This window comes from Podarcis bocagei, assembly GCF_964188305.1.
Source record: "Podarcis bocagei genome assembly, chromosome: 5".
Taxonomy (NCBI): domain Eukaryota; kingdom Metazoa; phylum Chordata; class Lepidosauria; order Squamata; family Lacertidae; genus Podarcis; species Podarcis bocagei.
Window position 1 is genome coordinate 753,028 of NC_138129.1, and position 22,482 is coordinate 775,509.

The 22,482-nt window shown below is 50.1% G+C and overlaps 1 protein-coding gene across 3 annotated transcripts in view; it reads right to left on the bottom strand.

Annotated features, from left to right (window-relative positions):
* SLC12A5 (solute carrier family 12 member 5) overlaps positions 1-22,482 on the bottom strand; it is a 109,781-nt gene that overhangs the window by 25,723 nt on the left and 61,576 nt on the right. For all 3 annotated transcript variants that reach the window (XM_081196056.1, XM_081196055.1, XM_081196057.1), the window contains exons 2-9: positions 20,915-21,009; positions 17,050-17,181; positions 15,865-16,011; positions 13,189-13,243; positions 10,095-10,225; positions 5,315-5,556; positions 3,557-3,768; positions 1,951-2,118 (exon numbers count right to left, since the gene is read on the bottom strand). In XM_081196056.1, the coding sequence (XP_081052182.1) occupies positions 1,951-2,118; positions 3,557-3,768; positions 5,315-5,556; positions 10,095-10,225; positions 13,189-13,243; positions 15,865-16,011; positions 17,050-17,181; positions 20,915-21,009 (1,182 nt within the window). The remainder of the gene's footprint in view (positions 1-1,950; positions 2,119-3,556; positions 3,769-5,314; positions 5,557-10,094; positions 10,226-13,188; positions 13,244-15,864; positions 16,012-17,049; positions 17,182-20,914; positions 21,010-22,482) is intronic.

Here is a 22,482-nt window from a genome sequence, read left to right on the forward strand (position 1 = left end):
GAATCTCCTTTCTTGTAACTGGAAGCCATGGGTTCAAGTCCTGCCCTCCAGAGCAGGAGAAAACAAGCTTGCTCTCTCTTCCATATGACAGCCCTTCAGGTATGTAAAGATGGGTATCATCTCTCCTCTTAGGCTGCTCTTTGTCAAGCTAAACACTTTTGCAAACTCACCACTGGGCACCGTATTCCAGGTGAGAGGAGAAGGTCTCCTCCTTGGGGAACTTCTCCTGCATCCTCAAAAAGGATGCTTGAAGAGGAAGAGGCTGATTGGTAGGCCTGAGGGGGCAGGGGGGGCTTCCGATTCTGGTGCCCAGCTGAGCCCCCCGCCAGCGTCCCTCTCGGGTGCAGATGTGAGATCCCTTCCTCTCGTTATCGTGGCCCAATTAGTGCCAGCTGTGGTGGTTAATGAGCTGCACATGAGGGTGCTTGTTTGTAACAAGGTCAGGCCAGGACCGGGGCTGCTGTGGGGGCTCCCTCTGTGGAAGCTTTGCAGGACAGAGCATTGCCCCCAACCCAAATAAAAAAAGGGTTTTGTGAGGGGCACGAGAGGAAGAGGCTGCGAAACTATATGACTCTAGCAGAAATGATATCAGGAGTTATGTATATTTGAAAACTAAGATTTAAGCTTTAAGGTATTTTAGGGTAAGATAAGGTTAAATAAATTAAGGCAATTTGAATAACAGAATATGGGGAAAGATGGTAAGGATTTGCTGAGCTAATTATAAAGTTAAACTGTCAAGATAATTTTTTTAACAAAAATTGAGAAAGATGGAAAGAATTTGCTGAAATAATTAATTAAACTAGAATACAAAAAGGGAGGTGTGAGGAGGTCAATGAAACAAGCAAATGGAAGTTATAGATATGTAATTTGGGATCTATGTTGTTTTCTTTTTTCTTGTGTTTTCCATTTTTATTTTTATTTTTTTGTTGTTGTATTGTTGTTTCCACTTTTTTCTTTCTTTCTATGTATTACAGTGTTGTTTTTAATTTTTCTTTTTTCTTTATAACTTTGAAACTACTAATAAATATTATTTAATAAAAAAAAAGAGAGAGGAAGAGGCTGCAGTGTCTGGGATCTCGGCCCCTTGAAGAATGTGGGGAGAGAGGAATTCGGCTCAATTCAAGTGCTAAAGGGAAGTGGCCTCATCTGCACTTTCCAAAACAATCTGCTGACCGAAACTCAGCTCTCCTTTGAGAGCCACCTTTCCCTGAATTTTGCAATGCCCTCTTCTGCAACCAAATAAGCTGCACAAAATTGTGTCTATTCCGGGAAAGCATGTGCAGTGCACAGGCAGGCGAATATTTTAGAAATGCATTGTGTCAGAGGAAAAGGCACGCAAAAAAAATGTGTGTTAGCGAAAGTGTGTACTGAAATGCTAATCAGTTTTCATGGTGGGTTTTTTTTTTTTGCTTTTAATAGAAACCCACCCCACAAACTCCTGCAGAAATGTGGAGGATTGGGCCTCATATGGGACAAAAGAGAAGCTGAAATCGACAGGGAGGCCGACCCCTGACCTTTGCCCCAAAGGTCTTGCACTGCTCCCTCCCCGGGACTTGAGGAGTGGGCTGCGGGGTGAGCCTTTCCCTGCCCTCCCCGGTGTCTGGGGGCTCGTGAAGTGGACCCCCTTCCAGCCTCTGAACTGGGGTGGGGCTGCTGTGCTTCTCAATCCTCACCTGCCCCTGGGGCAAAGGGGGGGCATCATCAAAATGGCCCAAGGTCCAGGGCTCCATTTATTGCGTTGGGGGCAGAAAGTAGGGAGGTGGGATCGATGACGCCCAGCCCCCATATGGCCTCCTAATAGTCATGCCTGGCAGGTGGGGCAACTGAGAGCTGGAGGAAGCGCTCAGCACCCGAGACCCGCTCCGTCCCCAGGCAGCCTCCTCACCTGTGCCCCAGAGACTCTGCCCCACCTGCACCCGGGTGCATCCCCCCCCCACCGGAGTCCATTACCTGTGACTGAAGGGAAGTAGATGCCCACCAGGAGGGTGAAGTAGGAGGTCATGTCGCTGAAGACGTAGGGCTGATCCATGTCCAGGAGAGCGTCTGCAGGGGCCGCTGAGGTCAACCCAGACTTCTCAATGATCACCCCTTTGGGCAAGTAGGTGCTCCAGAGGTTTTCTGTGGGGGGAGACGCCATGAAGCGGGGCGGGTGAGTGGCTGCCATCCCCAGGGGGTGGCCCCACCCTCTACACCTGTGGAAGAAGGCCCACCGCCAAGCCCCCCACCTTGGGCTGGGTTTGGGCACCGCACAACTGGCACGGTCCCTCTCCGCCTTCTTGCCAGAAATGCCACTAGTCCTGCCCCCAGAGCCAGTCTGAAGCCTCTGCCCCCCTCCATGCCCCCTTGCCCCTCCCCCTCTGGGCAACTCACCTGCCAGCAGGTCAGGGAAGGGCCTCTGCCCCACGGCACTCTAGGGTTTTAGGGGGCACCGCCTTGATTTTTTGGGGGGTTTACAGATATTCTTAGAGAGAAGGAAATGAACTGCGCCACCCTCCCCATCCTGGAGACAAAGCCGCAGGAAAGCGGAGAGCTGGTGTTGGCGTAGCGATTAGAGTGATGGATTAGGACTTGGGAGATCAAGGTTCGAATCCTGATCGATGCATGCTGACAGCTCATTTACTTGTCTTGGGTTGGGGCGTTGCTGAGGGGGTGTTTATTGGAGGGGGTATTGTTGCAGATGATACAATATTTTTGTATCTTTATTTTGGACTTATGTGGAAATTGTTCAATTTGGTTGTGTGCTTTTTGAAGTTTTCTTTATTATTTATAACTGCTTTTGAACAACAATGGTGATAGTGTACATCCTTGTCTAGTTCCTTTTTGTATCTTACATTCGTCCGTTATCACCTGGTTTATGATTAATTTTGCTTTTTGCTCTGAATAAATCGCTGATATTCCTTTCAGAAATTTAGGCCCGCATTTAATTTCTTCAACTAACTTTGTCATAGTCAAAATAAAAAAATTCCTTCCTGTAGCACCTTAAAGACCAACTAGTTGGTCTTTAAGGTGCTACAGGAAGGAATTTTTTTATTTTGACTATGGCAGACCAACACGGCTACCCATCTGTAACTGTAACTTTGTCATGAATTTCCAAGAGACGTCGTCAAAGGCTTTTCCAGCATCTATAAACATCATTGCTGCTTTCTTTTCATTTTTGACCTCCAGGTATTCTATTATATTCAAAATATTCCTTATATTCTCCTTCTTTTGTCTATGTTATGTGGGGTTTTTTAAATACGTTGTAAGCCTCCTTGAGCATAGTTTTCACTTTGGAAAGGCGACATACAAATAAAATGATTGATTGATCGATTGATCCCCACTTGGCCAAGAAATTCCCTGGGGGTGCCCTTGGGGGCAAGTTGCCACTGCTCAGCTCAGCCTACCGCACAGGGCTGTTGTGAGGATTAAACGAAGAGGGGGAGAAAACACCCCCTTGAGCTTCTTGGAGGAAAAGGGGGGGATATTCAGGCCATAAATGAATAGAGCTGCCCAGGTCCCCCGCGGCTTTTGGGGCTCCCTGTTTAACCCCCAGTGATGCCACCGAGAGCCCTCCTACCTTGGATGAGGCCGGAAGCGGCTCCCGGGATGCCCTGGATCTCGGTGACGTTGTTGAGGGCGAAGTACTCGTCGCAGGAGGCGTTGAGGAAGCGGGAGGAGCAGAAGAGACCCCAGAGCTGGGAGCCGATGGTCTCGTTGCCCTCCTGGACCACCTTGGTGCAGGTGTCAAAGCCGTCGCGGGACAGAGTCCGGTTGCCCAGCAGGCAGATCCTGGGAGGGGGGAGAGTAGGGGAGGGGTCACCTCTTTGCCGCCTCCTGGCCAGAGGTTCTGCCGCCCAGCAGGTTCTGCCCCTTCCCCACCCGAAGGGGAGGTGGGACTATTGATGGACTTAGTTATAGAATTGTAGAGAGCCCAGTGGGAAGGAGAGTACAGGGGTACCTCTGGTTGAGAACGGGATCCGTTCCGGAGGCCCGTTCGCAACCTGAAAAGAACGCAACCCGCGTCTGCGCATGTGCGAGATGCGATTCACCAGTATACCTGAAGGAGCGTCTCCACCCCCATCGTTCTGCCCGGACACTGAGGTCCAGCTCCGAGGGCCTTCTGGCGGTTCCCTCATTGCGAGAAGTCAAGTTACAGGGAACCAGGCAGAGGGCCTTCTCGGTAGTGGCGCCCACCCTGTGGAACGCCCTCCCATCAGATGTCAAAGAGATAACAACTACCTGACATTCAGAGGACATCTTAAGGCAGCCCTGTTCAGGGAAGTTTTTAATGTGTGACAACTTAGTGTATTTTTGGTCTTTGTGGAAGCCGCCCAGAGTGGCTGGGGAAACCCAGCCAGATGGGCGGGGTACAAATAATAAATTATTATTATTATTATTATTATTATTATTATTATTATTATTATTATTATTATTATTATTATTATTATTCTGCGCATGCGTGTGACGTCATTTTGCATGTCTGCGCATGCGCAAGTGGCGAAACCCGGAAGTAACCCTTTCTGGTACTTCTGGGTCGCCGTGGGACGCAACCTGAAGCAAACGTAACATGAGGTACGACTATTGAAATGGAGACACACACCCCTCCCACTTTAAACATCATAATCATCATCATCATCACTATTATTATTATTATTATTATTATTTTTATTATTACCCCACCCATCTGGCTGGGTTTCCCCAGTCACTCTGGGCGGCTTCCAACGAAATATTAAAATACAATAGTCCTTCAAGTATTAAAATACCTTCAGGTATTTATACTTTAAAGTGAGGGTTCCCAAGAAACCCAAGGCCTTTCTGCTAGGTATTGTCGGACCAGAGCTTCTAAAGGAATAGTTTCATTTGTTTCTGTATGCTATGACAGCAGCAGAAATAGTTTATGACTGCACAAAAATGGAACGAAGAAGTTCCCACGAAAGAAGGCTGGCTTAGGAAGATGATGGGATATATGCTGGGACTAACTGAGAATCAGGGAACAAAACAGGGGGAAAGAAATTCTTGAAGGATGTTAATATTTTGAAAAAAAATAGCATGGTTGTGTTAAAATGCATGCAGGATTTGAAGTATGAGAATTTGCGGTTTAATAATTTGGAATTAACGCATGTAATGGATAAAAGAGAAGTAACACCGGAGCTTTATAAGGGAATGAACACCATGGAAGGTGAATGGGAGTTAAGGGATATGAGAGATAGGTTTGGATGGTGTTTCCAAAGAATTTGTAAAATTTGTAAAAATAATAATAAATTATATTAAAAAAAGAAATGGAAGCCCCGTTTGGCATGGGCCGGGCTGGGGGTTCTTCCTCGTTGGCACTTACGGGAAGCTGGGCGGGTCAAAGGCCGACTTGATGACTCCGGCGTAGATGGCCAGGATGGAGAGGATGACGCAGCCCAGGAAGACCAGGGCAAACTTGTTGACGTACTTGACGCCCACAAAGACCACGGTGGCCATGCAGGTGAGCACACATGTCCCGTAGACACGCATGTTGTTGAGCATGGCAGCCGCTTCTCCGCTGGCGTCCTCGCCCTTGAAGATGGCCATTGGGGGGAAGATGTAGGCCTGGAGGAGAGGAAGGAAGTGTTAGGACATAGTTCCCTTCTACCTTTAGAACAGATGTGTGGAGCTGTTGTGTGTCACATGTCTGTTCACATTCCAGCACAGCTTGCTGGGAACTTCCGTTTGTGTATTGCTTTTGCTTCGTGCTTCTGCTTGGACATGAAGGGGAGCAGACATGTTTTTCCTTTGTCCTGATGCTGAATAAAATGCTTGTAAATATGCTTACATGTGCCTCTGTCCACTCTTCCGTTGCAAAGAGTTCTTATCTCTGCTGGATTGCGTGCTCAGTCTGTAAAGGTCTCTGAGGCATGAGTGGCAGTTTTGATGCTGTTCTGAGAACCGGAGTTCGCCCGGCTGCCGGCCGGTGGGCTGGAGCCAGCTGGGGGCTGCCAACTGCCCCCGTCTCCCAGGACGCATCCCAAGAGGAAGGAGACCCAACTCAGAGGAAGGCAGGGCCACCCCCCCTCGGAACCACAACCTTGTGGGCTTGGAAATGGCCCCAGGGACATGGCGAGCTGCTGGATCAGGCCAAGGGGGCCCCACCGAGTCCAGCATGCGGTTCTCACAGCAGCCAAACAGACGCCCATCATGGGAAACCAAGGAGCAGGATCCGGGCCCCTGCGCAACTCTCCCCTCCTGTGGCTTCCAGCTGCCTCCGACTGCAGAGGCAGAGCAGAGACATCCTGGCTAGGAGCCCTCGGTAACCTTTCCTCCATGAACTTGTCTTGCTGGCCATGACTGCCTCCTGTGGCAGGGAGTTCCACAGTTTATCCACTGCGTGACGGACTCCAACATTCAGTTTCATTGGATTCCCATGAGTTCTAGTGTTGGGGGGGGGAGCTTTTCTGTACCGTGCATAATTATATAAACTTCTATCATGTCACCTCTTACTAGCCCTTTCTCTAAACTATTATTCGTATTATTCGTATTATTAACATTAGTGCTTCACCTGTAGATCTTAGCAGGGTTCACAACATTAAAATACAGTGGACGCTCGGGTTGCGAACGTGATCTGTGCGGGATGCACATTCGCAACCCGGCACATCTGTACATGTGCAAAGTGCGATTTAGCGCTTCTGTGCATGCACGGCCACTGAAACCTGGAAGTAACCCATTCCGGTACTTCCGGGTTTTGGCGGCCCGCAACCCAAAAAAACGCAACCTGAAGTGTCTGTAACCCGAGGTATGACTACAAAAAACACATCATAAAACAAGAACAAACCCATAGCCCCCTGTCCCCCACCAACTGTACAGCCCCCAATGCCGCCCCTTTCCTCCTAGGGGAGTTGCTCTACATAATAATAATAATAATAATAATAATAATAATAATAATAATAATAATAATAATAATAATAATAATAATTTATCATTGATTTGGTCCAGTCCAACCTCTTACAATGCAGGGATCACAGCTAATGAATCCCTGGCAGACGACCCCCCCCCCAACCTCGGCTTAGAAACCTCCAAGGAAGGAGAGTCGGCCACCTTCCAAGGGAGTCCGTTCCTCTTGCCCCCCAAAGTTCTTCCTGATGTTCAGTTGGAAACATTTTTCTTGCACTTTGAATCTGGAGCAGCAGAAAAACCAAGCTGGCTCCTCCTTCAGTGGGGCAGCCCTCCGGGTGCCTCTCATGCCAGGTCTCAGAAGTGGGCCAAGCAGCTCCCCAGAGGGGCGAGGGGTGGGCCCAGCTGGAGGTGGGGGTGCAGGAGGGTCTCCTTCACTGACCTGGCACAGGGTGCCGTGGGGAAGGCTTCGGAGAGGCTCCCTGGGGCTGGGGGGGGGGTTTCTGTCCTCGCTTGGGTCAAATGAGGGCAGTGCATCTTGTGAAACAGCGGGGAGGGGGGACACCCCTATCACAAGCTGCAAAAAGGGTTCTGGGAGCCCAGAGACGCAGATGAGCTTATTGCACCAAAAGGAGATTAAATTACCCCAGCTCATTTTAATGCTTTTAACGTGGATGACAGCTCCCCAATCTCAGGGTGATAATTAATCTGTGAAAGGATATATGCTACGGATTGTCAGTTCACATATCTTCACGGCAGAGGCATAATTCCACACTCGAGCATCTTGGAAACGCAAGTTATTTAATATATGTGATAAGTGCTGAAATGGCCTCTTTAGCAAGAGCTTGGGTGAGAGGGTGACATAAACGATCCCATTTGCGCCTAGAAATTGGGAACAATGAACTCTGGCGCTGAGCAGTGGGACGAGGAAATATGCGAGGGGCTCCTCTTGGAAAAGGATGGGGCAAGGCTGCGGCTTTCTAAAAGGCAGAGGCTGCTGCTCCGTTTGCTGCTAGGATTTTCCATGGTGGTTTAATTTTGATTGCAAGTGTTTCCTGAGAAGAGTGTCATGAAGCCCCGAGATGTGACTGGGGAGTTGGGTTTCTGCATCCTCCTCCTCCTCCTCACACAGTCCTCTGCCGGCTGACCCTCCCTCCTTGCCCAGAAAGGGAGGAGGGGGTCTTGCTGGGGGGGGGGGCTGCATCTGCAAAAGTCCTTTGAGCCGACAGGGACAAGCTTTGCATCCAAAACACCCCCAGCTTCATTATATTCTCCCTTTTGCAGGGAGACAAAAGCACAAGCGGAAAAAAACAAGCAGGATATTATGCCGGAGAGAGCAAATGAAGGATACGGAGATGAGATATCAGGTCACTTAAGCTTTTTGCTTACATCTTCTAAAAGAAAAAAGGGGAGACAGGACAGCTATTCTTCCGCCTCAGGATCCAGTGTCATTATTTATGTTTGCTTTTAAAAATATATCTATTTCTAGTTCCTTCAAAGGGAGTCTTTCACGAACTCCTTTTCTCTTCCAAGGCAGGGGTTGCATTGCATTTTCTTAAAGAATCTCTTTTCATGGAATCGCAGAGTCGGAAGGGACCCCAAGAGTCACCGAGTTCCACCCTGACTCTCTGCTTTCTGTGGACCAAAATGAAACCCAGAATCCGCTCTTTGCAAATCCAGCCGCCAAGCCAGGAGCCACTCAGGTATTCCGAGGTTGTTCTGCTTTGAGAACAAGGCTGCATTGCACAAGAGCTCCTTAGGGCAGCGGCAAAGAGAGTTTATTTTTGGAAAGAATTTGATATTTGAAAAATGGGGAGGGGGGAGCACTGAAGTCATCATGGGGAAAATCAGAACTTTGTTAGACTTTCTTACCCTCCAGATTCACTCTTCCTGGGCTGGTGTGTTGTTGCCCAAGTCGGCTTTTTGTATCTTTATTTTAGATCGTGTGGAAATTGTTCAGTTTGGTTGTGCACGTTCAAATGTTGTATTTACCGTTTATGACTACTTTTGTTGTGTTGCGGTTGTGCATTTTTTCCACGCTGCAAGCCGCCTTGAGCATGATCTGAACTGCAACACAAGGATCTGCCTGTGTGAGAAGCGTTATGGTTTGGCAGCGGGGAAGCCATGCAAATCCCACAGAGGGATAAGAAGGAAGGCAGGTGACAGGAGCTCTGCCAGCTGAACAGCTTCACCTTCACCAGAAGGACTTGAAAATTGGCCTGGCGGGGGTTAAACAAGACACTTTAAAAATGGATTTCCTCCCACCCAGTGAAGGCCAAGGGGCTTGGGGTCCCGTGCTCCTGCCCGCCCTCGCTGCTCTCGGTCTGCCTGCCGCCACTCACCAGCAGAATCTCTCTCTCTCTCTCTCTCTCTCTCTCTCTCTCTTAAAATTGCTTTATTGAACTTTTAAAAACATAACACAAAATCAAAGTTATCAAAAAATAATAATAATTATCAAAATCTGTTACATTTTTTCACAGTCTTCTTTTGGTTCTAATGACTTCCCACCAATTCCATATAAATTTAAGTGTGTATTTAACTAGTGCACTACAGTGGTACCTCAGGTTAAGAACTTAATTCGTTCCAGAGGTCCATTCATAACCTGAAACTGTTCTTAACCCGAACCACCACTTTAGCTAATGGGGCCTCCTGCTGCCGCCGTGCCGCCAGAGTACGATTTCTGTTCTCACCCTGAAGCAAAGTTCTTAACCCGAGGTACTATTTCTGGGTTAGCGGAGTCTGTAACCTGAAGTGTATGTAACCCGAGGTACCACTGTATTCATCTCTGCTTTTAATAATTACTTATTAAAGATATTGTACTTTCTTAAATTTATTCAGTAGACTACAGAAGCTATTCAAAGGCTGCCACAGACTTCATGCTATTACAGTCTTTAATGTAACTTTTAAATAAACCCCATTTCTTAAAAAAAATATACTTGGTCTGCATGGTCTCTTATTTTTCCTGAAAGCTTAGCCAGCTCTGCGTATTCCATTCATTTTTGCTGCCACTCCGACTTTGATGGTATTTTTCCTCCTTTCCAATTTGTGGCTATTAAAATTCTTGTGGCCACTGTCACGTATAGAAATAGCTCCCTTATATTCTTTGGTATGTCAGGACCTAATATTTGAAGAAGGAAAGGCTCTGGGGTTTTTATATATAAACAAACCCTTAAACATTTTTTAAAGTTCCATATATATTTCATCCCAGAATTCCTTATTTTTTTTGCATGAACCACATATGCAGCATAGGTCCCACTCACCAGCAGAATCTCGATGGTGCCCAGGATGTACATGGCACCTGCAAAAGTGGTGCCCAGGTAGAAGCAGAGCCCCACAGCGCCCCCAAACTCAGGGCCAAGTGAGCGGGAGATCATGTAGTACGACCCGCCAGCTGGAGACAGACAGGGAGGGGGAGAGAGAGAGAGAGAAAGAGAGTGTTAAGATTTCATATACGCATAAGACAGCATCTTCAAAAGCAGAGACATCACCTTGCCGACAAAGGTACGTTAAAGCTCTGGTTTTCCCAGTAGTGATGTATGGAAGTGAGAACTGGACCATAAAGAAGGCTAACTGCCGAAGAATTGATGCTTTTGAATTCTGGTGCTGGAGGAGACTCTTGAGAGTCCCATGGACTGCAAGAAGATCAGACCTCTCCATTCTGAAGGAAATCAGCCCTGAGTGCTCACTGGAAGGACAGATCCTGAACTTTGGCCACCTCAGGAGAAGAGAAGACTCCCTGGAAAAGACCCTGATGTTGGGAAAGATGGAGGGCACAAGGAGAAGGGGACGACAGAGGACGAGATGGTGGGACAGTGTTCTCGAAGCTACCAGGATGAGTTTGACCAAACTGGGGGAGGCAGTGGAAGACAGGAGTGCCTGGCCTGCTCTGGTCCAGGGGGTCACGAAGAGGCGGACACGACTAAACGACTAAACAACAACATACTCATAAGCATAAAGTAGCCCCAAAACTTGCGCAGGAGCAACCTGCTGAGAGTCTGAGTGCCAAGGCAAAATTGCACAACGTCAGGAAGACCCAACAGAACTGGTTTCTCCTATGTGACCATCCCTCCCTTACTGGGCTTTTTGAAGGTCCTGTGAGATCTTGTGGGGCCATCGCAAGATCTCAGATGGTCCCTTTCAATGGTTTTCCCTCCCTCCCTTTATTTATTTTCCTGACAGCCACACAGAGCTGCAATCGTGCAAGTAAATCACACATAAGCTGCGGTTCTGCTGTGCTTCATCTCTGTGCTGGCGCAAGTCTGGGGAGTGAGTGAGGCTGGTTAGGCACCTGTGGTTGACATGCCCCCCGGGGCTGCCAATTTGGAGGAGCAAGCGTCTAATGAGAGAAGTAAAATCACAAATGTCATGAAATCTCCAGAGCTGGCATTCCCAAATCTGCATTGAAATGAGAACGAGGGCTTGGCAGACGAGCCATCAGCTGGGTTTTGCTTAGTGGCAGCATAGGTGAAGGACTTGAATGGTGCAAACTTGGACGCTTGGGACAAGAGAGGGTGGCGTGTCGCCCTTAAGGGGTGAACTGACCAGCAAATCAGGTCTGGCACAAAGACACCTTTGCGGGAGGACGCGGGAGCTTTATTTCATTCACAAATTTGAAACTTCATTTCACTTTGGAACTCCCTGCCTCTTGATATCAGGCAGGAGCCTTCACTGTATCTTTTCTGCCACCAGCTAAAAACATCCTTGCTGCGGCAAGCCAGCCCAGGTGCCTAGAAATGCTGGAGTGAATTTTGATCCATTTAAGTCTTCGTATGTTTTAAAGTATTGCAAATCTTCTTGCTTTTATCTTTTTGTAAACTGCTCTGAAGCCTTTTCTTTTCAGCATCCGAGTGGTGTATAAATTTTATGAAACAGACAAATAAAATAAATAAATGAATCTCCAGAACGCCAAAGTCCAAGTCCCAAGGGTTTGTGGATCTCGTAACGTGTGAGTCACGTCATAAGAATATGTCTTACAGATGTTATATGTTACGGTGTGGGGGGGGGGGGATACAGGTTTGCATAAAAGAGACTCCCATCCTGCCATCATAACATCCTTGTAGCCAATGCCAGCATTTGGGCACTGGGGTGAGGGGAAATCGGAGAGCAACTGCAGACCCCCCCCCCAAGCGTCCCTATTTTCCAGGGATTTCCCTGATTTAGAGAAGCTGTCCTGGTTTCTGATCTGACCCCAGAATCTCCTGCTTTTCCTCAGGATGGCCCTATTTTCCCTGGAGAAATCTTGGGAGACATGGAATTACCCAACCCCTGAGCCGCCTGAAGGCAATCCTGTAGAGGGAAGGCTTCTCTTAAAATGCTTGATGTTTTGTTGTGCTTTTATATATGTTGGAAGCCGCCCCGAGTGGCTGGGGCAATCCAGTCAGACGAGTGGGGTATAAAGAGGGAGATTATCCTTATGGCACGGGACCTCCCTATTCTCATCGGAGACATGTTGGAGGGTATGCAACTGAGTGCCCACGCCCTTGGATGATGTCAGCGGGCATTGCCTGGCCTCCCAGCTGTACCTCCGGCTATGCGCCAACCCTGCGAAACAGCCCTAGTGTGATGGCCTGGGACTCGGGCTCGAACTCAGAACCAGAAGTCTCAGAACCTCTGCCTCAGGCATCGTCTGGGGCCTGATCCTGAAGAGTCCCAGTCTGCACAGGTTCCCCTGCAACAAGCACCAGCTGGGCCGAGTCAGGGGCCTGAGCCTGCCCTGGCTCCAGATGCAGGGATGACCTCGTTGCCTCCAGCTGGGCCATCACTTACAGCTGCTCCACTGCCGGTTGGGTCAGGGGAGGCTGAGGCGGCCCCTGGGTCTAGTAACCCACCGACGTCTCCCGAGCTGCAGAGACTGAGGTCTGAGAGAAGGAGAGACCTGAGTACTCGCAGGAGGAGTGCTCGCCTTTGGGCAAAACAGGGAGGTGAGTCGCCGGGGGATCAGGACCGGCTGCTACCCCAACAAAGATAAAAGGCTGTCAGACCCCGCCCCAGTTTGTGGGAGCAATGTTTGCCAGAACCTGCCTGTCATCCTGTGCCTGCCCTTGCCTGGTTTTCTGCCTCGTGTCCTGCCTTGGCCCTGTCGGGCTGACTCCTAGCAGAACCCTTTGATTCGGGACCGGACTGCATTGCTCAGGTTTACCCCTGGGCCCAGCACACCAAGCAGGACAAAGTGGCTGCAGAAGAGGGAGGCAGAGGCAAGGTGGCTTGGCAGGGGGGTAGGTGGCACCAAGGCGCTGGCAAGCTGTCAGGAGGAGTGCTGAGGAAGACCCGCCTCCCCTTGGCCTGGGGCTCCGCGTTTGCAGGCGGACAAACACACAGACACACAAACACACAGACACAAAGGACTCTACCCACCTGGCACGACTCCATTGGTGGCAATGGCACTCATGGAAATGGCTGTCAGCATCGTCTGTGAGGAGGGAAAGGCAGAGAGGTAGGAGACTTGCAATGAAAGAGGGTTTGGTGGGGGGGGATTAGAACTGCAGAATTGGGAGGGACCCCCAGAGGCCATCTAGCCCAACCCCCACGATGCAGGAATCCCAATGAGTGCCAGGTCGGCCTTCCCAGGTTTACCTCTTCCCAAGGCATGACAAGGCGAGACCTCTGTCTCCCCCCTAGATTGTTCTGTCCGGCTCCCGGATGATGGAGAGTGGAGACGGCACTGGGGGGGGGGGCAAGGGGTCACTAGGAAGCCAAGGGCCAGAGGGAACCCCAAGTAGGACAAGGCACAAGAAGCAAAGTCTGGAAAGTGGCCCCCGGCAGGTGGAGACGGAGGGGGCGGAGAAGCAGGTGAGGGTGGGACCATAAGGACATTTGCATCTGCCAGAAATCAGTCTTTTGGTACGGCAGCACTGGCACTGCGGAACTCCCTGCCTCTTGACACCAGGTGCATTTGTTGTGCTGAAACAACATTGCTTGGCAAGCCTACCCAGACATTTAGGATGCTATTGTATTTTTAGTTTATTGTTGGTTTTAATTTTTTGAAGGTTTGTATTGCTTTTACTAATAATCTTACTGTTCTGTTCTCTTTTTGGTAAACTGTTTTGAGCTTTCTTTACAATCAAGCAGTATATAAATGTTATGAAATAATAAAATAAAATTAAATAAAATTAAAATAAGAAAAGCTTTCTGGATCAGACCAAAGGGGGACCATCTGGCTCAGTATCTCACAGCGGCCAGCCAGATCCCCCCAAGGCAAACCCACAAGCAGGATCCCAGATCCACTTTCCCCTCCTGAGGATTCCAGCATCTGGGATTCAGAGACATTGCTGTCTCCAGCTGTGAAGGCAGAGCAGAGTCCTCCCGGCTTGTCAGTCATACAGGGAAGTCACTCTTATTTTGAGAAGCTCAGAGGCTCTCAGGGTCTGGGAAGCGGCTTCCCCTTGCCTGTGCTGCTGAGACCCCTCCTCTTGCAGGGTCCCCCCCATTTGGCCCTTGTGTCCCCTTGGAATGGGGGCCACATCTCATCCAGCCAGAAACCAGCTCAAAGGGGCCGGGGACCCACAGGGCCAGATCCACACCCCCCCCCAATCAGACACTGTGTGCAACACAGCGCTGTTAAAATTTCCCTTTCATTTATCCTCAAAGGGCATTCGAAAGAAAGCAAAGGTGATGATGCCCATTTTCCAGAACAGGCTTGCATTTGAAAAGTGTTGCAGCTTGCTATACTGATTTATTCTTCAACCCGATGTATAGGCTGCTTGATTTGAAAATAAATAAATCTGTAAGTGCTTTCATAAAACAATACTTGTCAAAAAAGAAAACCTGCAAAACCAACAGACTCCGAACAAAGAGGCCGCCTTAATGAAGTGGTGCAAAATATAAATGGAAGCAACAGAATTTAAAAACAAGTAAAATTCCATGTCTGGTTAGGCTTGTGAAAACAACTTTTGGGATTCCTGCATTTCAGAGGCTTGGACTAGATGACGAACGGAGCCCCTCAAAATCGACCGCCCTGAGATTCTGTGATTTGTTTCGCTGAATCAGACTTTGCAAAACCAGCGCCCTGCCCTCCTCCTTCCTGTTGGGGGACAGGGACTTGAACCCAGGGCTTTAGGGCTGCCCCAACCAGCCAGAAGGGGGTGCCTCTGGGGGTCCCTTTGGGGGGTTGAGGGCAGGTAATGGGGTGGGGAGAGGTGGGGGCTGAATCAACTTGGCAAGGCTGCTTCCTGGGGACGGCCGGGAGATGGATGGGCTGAGCGGTGCCTTTGGGGCAGGATGCAGCTGGATGAGTCCCCGGGAGGCAGGCGGGGATTAATCAGTTTCCCTGCACCATTGCCCATCCAGGCAGGTGTATCCATCCCCAGCGCCGGCAGCTGCCTTCCTATGCCTGGCCTGGCTGCGTCCACCATTGGCACATAGAATCCTGGAACTGTAGAGGGGGAGGGACCCCCAAGGGCTCTCTAGTCCAGCCCCCGTAATGCAGGAATCGCAGGTGAGGAATCCCTGACAGGTGCTCCTCCAGCCTGCAATCTACCTGCCTGCTGTGCCAACTGGGACAATTTATTGGAGGAAGAAGTAACCTTCTGCTGTATTTATTTTCTGGACTGCAGTTCTGAATTACCTGTGTGTTTGTTAATAGATCTATTTAGTAGCTTTGATTACACACACACACACCCCAAATTTAAAAATCATAAAACTGAAGAGCTGGGTGGGGGCTGCAATTCAGACATCGCAGCTCAAGAAGCCCTGACAGGGGGCCACCCAACCTCTCGTTAAAAACTTCCAAGGCGGGGGAGCCTGCCACCTTCCCAGGTCGCCTGTCCCACTGCCAACCATCCCAAAGGGCAGCCGTGAGCTTCCCACGTGACCCCCCCACCCCCGCCCTGAGGTGAGACCTTAAAGATTGGGGCAGAATGTGGGCATTTAAGGGGCTCCTCATTTTGACCTTCCTTTCCTAAGTTTCCGGCCAGAGCGATGGCCTGAGCTGCCGGCCCTGAGGAATCCTGCCTGCCTGGTGAAAACGGGGGGGGGGGGGCTTCTCCCCCTCCCCACTCTGCCCACGGGGTCCCCAAGGAGGGGGCGACTCACACAGGAGCAGCAGAGGATGACCATGCAGAAGGACTCCATGATGCCCGCGATGCCAACGACCCACGTCAGGCGGAGGAAGAGGATGACGCCGAAGATGTTCTGCAGGCATGGCAGGTAGACGCCCATGAAGGTGCCCATCTGGGGAGCCTGCAAGGGGAGGGGGCAGAGAGGGTGGTGAGGCACCTGGGGGGTGCGGAGCAGGATGGATCCCCCCCACCCTCCTCCCAGGCTCAGGAAGAAAGGGGCCCGGGTGCCTTGGGGAGCAGGCCGGATGAGCGGGTGAGGGGCTTGCTCTCAGAACTACCCTCCCTCGTCCTGGCAGAGAAGCCTCTTCCCCTGGCACTGGGCAGAGGAAAACATTTGCCAGCAGTGAAGGATGGAGGTGCCTTGCCAGGCTGTGCCAGGGGAGGGAGAGGGCAAGGAGGGCTCAAAGGTTCCTCAAGACAGTTCAAACAAATCCTTTCTTCCTCGCTCGCGTTTCAACACGTATGCAGAAAGCGGTGCAATAATGCCAGGAAACAAGTGGTGGGGTCACACGGGAGGCTCAAAGTCCCGTCAAGAAGGATTTCTTTGTTTATCCATAGCCCACTTTTTTCTCCACAGGGCAGAAGGTGGGGGACATGGCTGCCTCCCCATCTCGTTTAATCCCCACTAGAAGAATTTCAAGGACCGCCTCTCCCCATATAACCGTCCTGGACCCTGAGATCACCACCCGAAGCCCCTTCTTCACATGCAGATAACTGAGGCACGTGGTGACTCTGCCACCGGGATTTGCAGATGTAAGACTCTGTGGAACCTTTATTCTCAAGAACGGTGGATACTTTGATTTGTATAAATCTGTATTATTTGCAAAGGGAATACTTTACTATCCCTTTGGAGCTGCTCTGTATTTTTACACTCTTGTCCTTCCTGGCTGGGACACTTAATGGTTTGCATGTTTTACTTCCTTCCCCCCCCCCCCGCCTATATTTGCACTTCATTTTTTGTTAAAAACCCATTTTGTTTTATTTTTTAAAAAAGAACAACACAGCTGCAGCAGAGCCACGGAGAGTCCACAGGCAGCAGCGCAGCCCCTGACCCTCTGGAAAGGAGGCACACACTTGGGGTCCAGAGCCAAGCCCCCCTCCGCCCACAACCCCACAAGGAACCCCGCAGAGGCAAAGACCAGTCCCCTGAACGGCTCACCTTGATGGGCTTCTTTTTCACTCCCTCGTTGTTCTCCGCCTCCTCGTGCTCCCGGCTGCCCTGAGGCAGGTTGGTGTAGTTGGCCAGGCCGCTGAGCATGGACGACACCATGGGGATGGTGTCCATTTCCTCCTGTGGGGCAGAAGGAGGAGCGGGGCTGAAGAGGGGTTCTCCACATCCCCCTTGGCCCACAACTGCCTCTCCGCTCCCCCAACCCCCCGCTCTGCACACCCCATTTCTCCCTTGAAACGCAGGAGGTGCTGCTACCTTAAGCTGTTGATCCAACTAGGCCAGTGCTGCCTACTTTGGCTGGCAGCAGCTCCCCAGGGTCTCAGGCAGAGAGGGCAGAGCTCTTTCTTTCTTTCTTTCCTTTCCTTTCCTTTCCTTTTCTTTTCTTTTCTTTTCTTTTCTTTTCTTTTCTTTTCTTTTTCTTTTTTTGCTGCATTCTGAACTTTATTGGAAAATGACACGGTGTTTAAAAACAGGGTCTTTGCCTCACAAATAGTCCATTCATAAATGGGGACGTTGTGCCAGAGGTGGAGGGGCAGCCCCCACCATAAAAGGGGTCTCCTCTCCCTTGGACGAGGCGGATGGAGGGGGCCGCGTTGGACAGCCATGTGCCCCCATCCTGCCCCCCTGCAGAATCTGGCCCCTCAGCCTCCTTGGGGCCCCGGCTGGCTGGATTCTCCCCCTTCCTCCCCCCTTTGCCTCTGGGGGGGGCTTGGACCCCTGGTCAGCCTTGGCTTTCTCTCCCTTGGCCTCTTTGGTTTTCTTGGCCGCTGCAGGCACCTTGGCCTCTGCCTGGGGGGGGGGCCTCGTCCTCGGCCCCCCGTCTTGCTTTCCTTAGACACAGCTTTCCGGGGGGGGGGGCACCGGGTGTGTTTGCCGGGAAGGCCCTGGAAGAGCTCTGTTTCTTTAGGATTGGGGCCTCTTTCTCCCCCCCCCCCGGGGGACTTCTTTGCCTTGGGCTTCGCTGGAGGTTTGCCTGGCTGCTTGCTAGCCTTCGCCTTGGACTTCTTGCTGGAAGCCGCCTCCTCCTCCTCCCCTTCTGCAATTGCTCCCTGCCTCTGTTTCTCCACAGGAACCTTTGCCGTGGGATTCTTGGCCGCTTTCTCCGGTCTGGGCGCTGTTTTTCCATCCGAATCCGAATGCTTTTCCTGGCTTTCTTTCCCTTGGCTTCTTTGTGCCCAGCTTGAATCTCCCTGTGGCCCCCAGGGCGGAAGAGTTTTGTGGCCGGATGAGGCAGCCCCTTTCCAGGCCTTTGGCCAGGGCCACCTTCAGGGCGTACTTCAGGCGGATGGGGTCCACCCCAGGGTAGGTGCCCAGGATGTAGCGCTTTATGGCCATGACAGAGGCCCCCTTGCGCTCATCCAGGGTCTTCACCGCCTCCATCACCATGGACAGCGTGGGCGCGTTCTGCGCCTTGGGGCGGTTCAGGGGGCCGGGGGGCCGGCCAGCGAGGCAGAGGACTTGGCTGCTGACAGCGCCTCCATTGCAAGCAGCTGCCCAACTCTTCCTCCCCTTCCCACCTCAGGGCAGAGGTCTTTCTCATCACCTGAGCCTGTTTGGAGAAGCTGGGCTTGAACTGTACGTCATAGCTGTCAACCGTTCCCTTTTTCTTTCTTTTAATAATTTTTATTAACAGGCCAATCACATCACATTAATTCCAAATCACATTAGTTCCAAATTACACAGCCAAATTTTTACATTTTTGTTGGGGGTACCCATACTTTGTGCTCCGAAAGGGATCCAAACATCACTCTTGCTGCTGCTTTAATGTACCTTCTCTTTGTTGTTTTCCTCATCTTCTTGTTGTTATCATATATTCCTTTCTTTGTGATCTCTGATAGTCTCCACAAGCGGGTTGAAAACAAACATTGTTGTATCCTGTGTGGATTTTACAGTCCTCCAAGAGCCATGTCAAAAAGAAACAGACGCCATTTCCGCACCTCCGTACAAAACATTCCCACAGTCTGTCCGTTGATTTCCCCAGGCCTGCCAGTCTCTCATCCATTTTCTCAGGGGGCCCTGCCAGGTCCAACTCACATTCCAATATAGTAACAAGCCATGGTCCTCCTCGCCCTCGTCCTCCTGTAGGCAGGCCTGCCGTAACAAATCTCTTTTTATTGCTGCGTCACAAAGAACTTTCATTCCTTCCTGATCTTCCCACCAGCCATGTCTTTGATTAATAATTTATCTCCACACATTTCTTAATCCTCCTGCTTGTGATCAGTAATTGCAACAATTCTTTCTTTCTTGGGGGGGGGGGCGGTTATTAGGTACTCACATAAGACAAAAAAAGAAACGTTTTCCCCCCTCCCCTTTTCAGTTCCGCTACATACCAATCCTTTGATGAATCTTCTTCTTGATTTATTGTTCCAGCCCGTCGCTTCCACTTCACAGAGATCCCTTTAATTAGCAGTCTTTACTCCCGATCTTCACTTGAAGTATGTGCATCTGCTTCTTTCTAATTGTTTATTTCGAGCTGCTGCAACTAGTGCGCGATCAGAGACAGCGTCCGGGAGAGCCGGACCCACACAAGGGCTTTGTGCCTAGTGCTCTCACCCCCTTCTTTCGAATCCGGGGGTGATTTATGGCCACAGCAGGCAAGGCAGTGTTCCCCATTCCCTTGGGGCAACAAGGGAGGCTGCATACTCCCATATCAGCCTCTTAATTAACTCATGTGGGTCGGAGAGATGGTATTGTCAGCCATCTTCCAATGTGCCCCTAGCGGCCCCCCAACCGTCCCGTCCCCCTTGTTTTAAGGGGAATTCCCTTATTCCGAATAGGATTCCTCGCCAGAAAAGGGAAAAGTTGACAGCTATGCTGCACATAAGGACATAATAGCCTGCTGGATCCGGCCAGGGCCCATCTATTCCAGCAGCCTCTTCTCACAGTGGCTGAACCCATGGGAAGCCCACAATCTGAGCACAATGGCATTCACAGGTAGGCTGTGCCTGAGCATGGAGGTTCTGCTACCACAATAGACCTCCCTAAGAAGGGCCTGTGGATCAGGCCAGGGGTCCAGCTGGTCTAGCATCCTGCTCTCTCAGTGGCCGACCAGATGCCCAGGTGGGAAACCCAGAAGCAGGATCCGAGCCAAGAGCAACTCTCGCCTCCTGCAGCTTCTGGCAACTGGGATTCAGGAGCAGGGCTGCCTCCCACTGTGGAAACCCAGTTTGCGTGTCTGCTCTCTAACTCTCTCTGTTTCCTTCTCTCTTTTTTAATGGTTTTCATTAAGAATTTCAACATAAATTATCAAAAACTTATCTTCACCCCCCATTTCCCCCTCCCCCCTCACCAAGAAAAACCCTCCCCCCCCACCCCCAGACTTCCCTCAGCTCCTATCTCTGATTTTTCAACACAAATTATTCTCTCCATATTATAAAATTGTAAAGATCTTTAAATGATCTATTTATTATGTTAACAATAATAAATCTGTGTGAGTTTATTCAAAACCTGCCAGGGAGTCCAATTCATTTTGGGGGTGTGTTTTTTTAATTAATTTGTAAAAAGTTCCCATTCTTCTTTAAAGCCACAGTTGTCCTTGTCTCACAGTTTGTGTGTCAATTTCGCCAGTTCCGCATAGTCCATCAGTTTCCCTTGCCACTGTTCTTTTGTCCGGATTTCCTCATTCTTCCATCCTTGTGCTATCAAGACTCTTGCCCCCATTGTCCCGTACATAAATAAGTTCTTTCATTTCCTTGGCAGGCCTTTTCCTACAATCCCTAACAAGAATGCTTCTGGTTTAACTCTGCGTTTCCCATCTTGAGTCTGCCTGCGTGCAAGACTCCTGCTCCCCCCGCCAGCTGTGGCTCCTCCATCCCAAATCTTCCCTTCCCCATTCAGGACGCGTCCAGCTCACCTCAAACAAGGCCATGTTTTTCCCGTCATATTCCTTCCCCTTCTCCAGGTCTGTGCTGTTGATGAAAGGGCTGCTCTCCTTGGGGTTCCCATCGCCTGAAGGGGGGGGGGGAGAGAGAGATGCATCAGCCATTTTCCTGCCCTTCCCAGCCACCCACATTGCACAGGATTTGCCCCCTGCTTGGCACCCAAATTGCCCCCTGCCCTTGCCTGCTGGAAGCCCATCTTCACGGTCCACCTGCTGCAAAGCTCAAGGTTCTTCGGCCGCAGAGCTCGGACACGAACGGAGCCAGGAGCACCGCCAGCTCTCTGTGGCCTCCCAGCAGCAGCACACACAGACTGGGTTTCCCCTGAGTCGGAAGGGACCCCAAAGGTCCTCTAGTCCAGCCCCTGCAATGCAGGAATCTCAGCTAGAGAATCCTTGGCAGGGGGGCATTGAGAAGGCCATGTATCCAGTGAGCTTCATGGCCAAACAGGGATGTGAACCCAAGTCTCCCAGGTCCTAGTCCAACACTCTCACCACTAGGACACACTGCCTCTTAATTTCACTTACAGGCCCTGTTTTCCAGGGACAGCCCCGGATTTACAGAAGCCATCCCAGTTTCTGATCTGATCCTGGAACGTCCTGCTTTTCCTTAGGCATAGCCGTCAACGTTTCCCTTTTTTAAGGGAAATTCCCTTATTCCGAATAGGATTCCTCGCAAGAAAAGGGAAAAGTTGACAGCTATGTCCTTAGGACATCTCTATTTTCATTGGAGATGGGTATAGAGATATGCGACCCCCAAGCCAAGTAGATAAGTGACTATACAACCTTCAAAAGACATCTGAAGGCAGCCCTGTATAGGGAATTTTTTTAAAAAAAAATGTTCAATGTTTTATTATGTTTTTATATGTGTTGGAAACCCCCCAGATGGGCAACATACTAATGATAATTTTTTAATCAAAGTATAAACAACAATAAACCATAAAATTATATTTTATTTTTCAAAATAAATCCTCCAGTAAGATGGAAAAAAATGATTATTTGGGTGTGCTTCCACTTTATTTATCCCCGCCTCCCTTGTTCTGCCTATGGTTCATCCAGCCCTGATTCAGCTGTAAAAAGTGGGTTTCCCCAAGGGGATACCGGGGTGTGAATACCGGGGTGTGAATGAGCCCTCATCGTGGCAGAGCATGGGCGGAAAAGGAAGGGGGAAAGCCTTCCTTTCTGAAGGCGAAGAGTTTGGCTCCTCTAGCTTTCCAGGCCAGAAGGTGGACGTGTATTTTTGGGCTGCTGGGAGCTGCTTGGCAGAAGCAGAAAAGGGAGGGAGGGAGGGAGAATCCAGAAGTTTTGGCCTTCGCAGCCAAGTTCTGGGTCAAGATTTTTGAGCAGAGCAAGTGCCGCAGAATGAGAAGGAAGATCTCTCCTTCAAGGGCTGGGACACGGAGACCCTCCCTTCTCATCTAAGAGTCTTGCAGATTTATTCATTTCATTGTGCAACAGAACTTGTTCCATTATCCTATTTAACCTGAATTAACTTCATGTGTGATTAATAATAATAGTAATAATAATTTCTTTTTTATACCCCA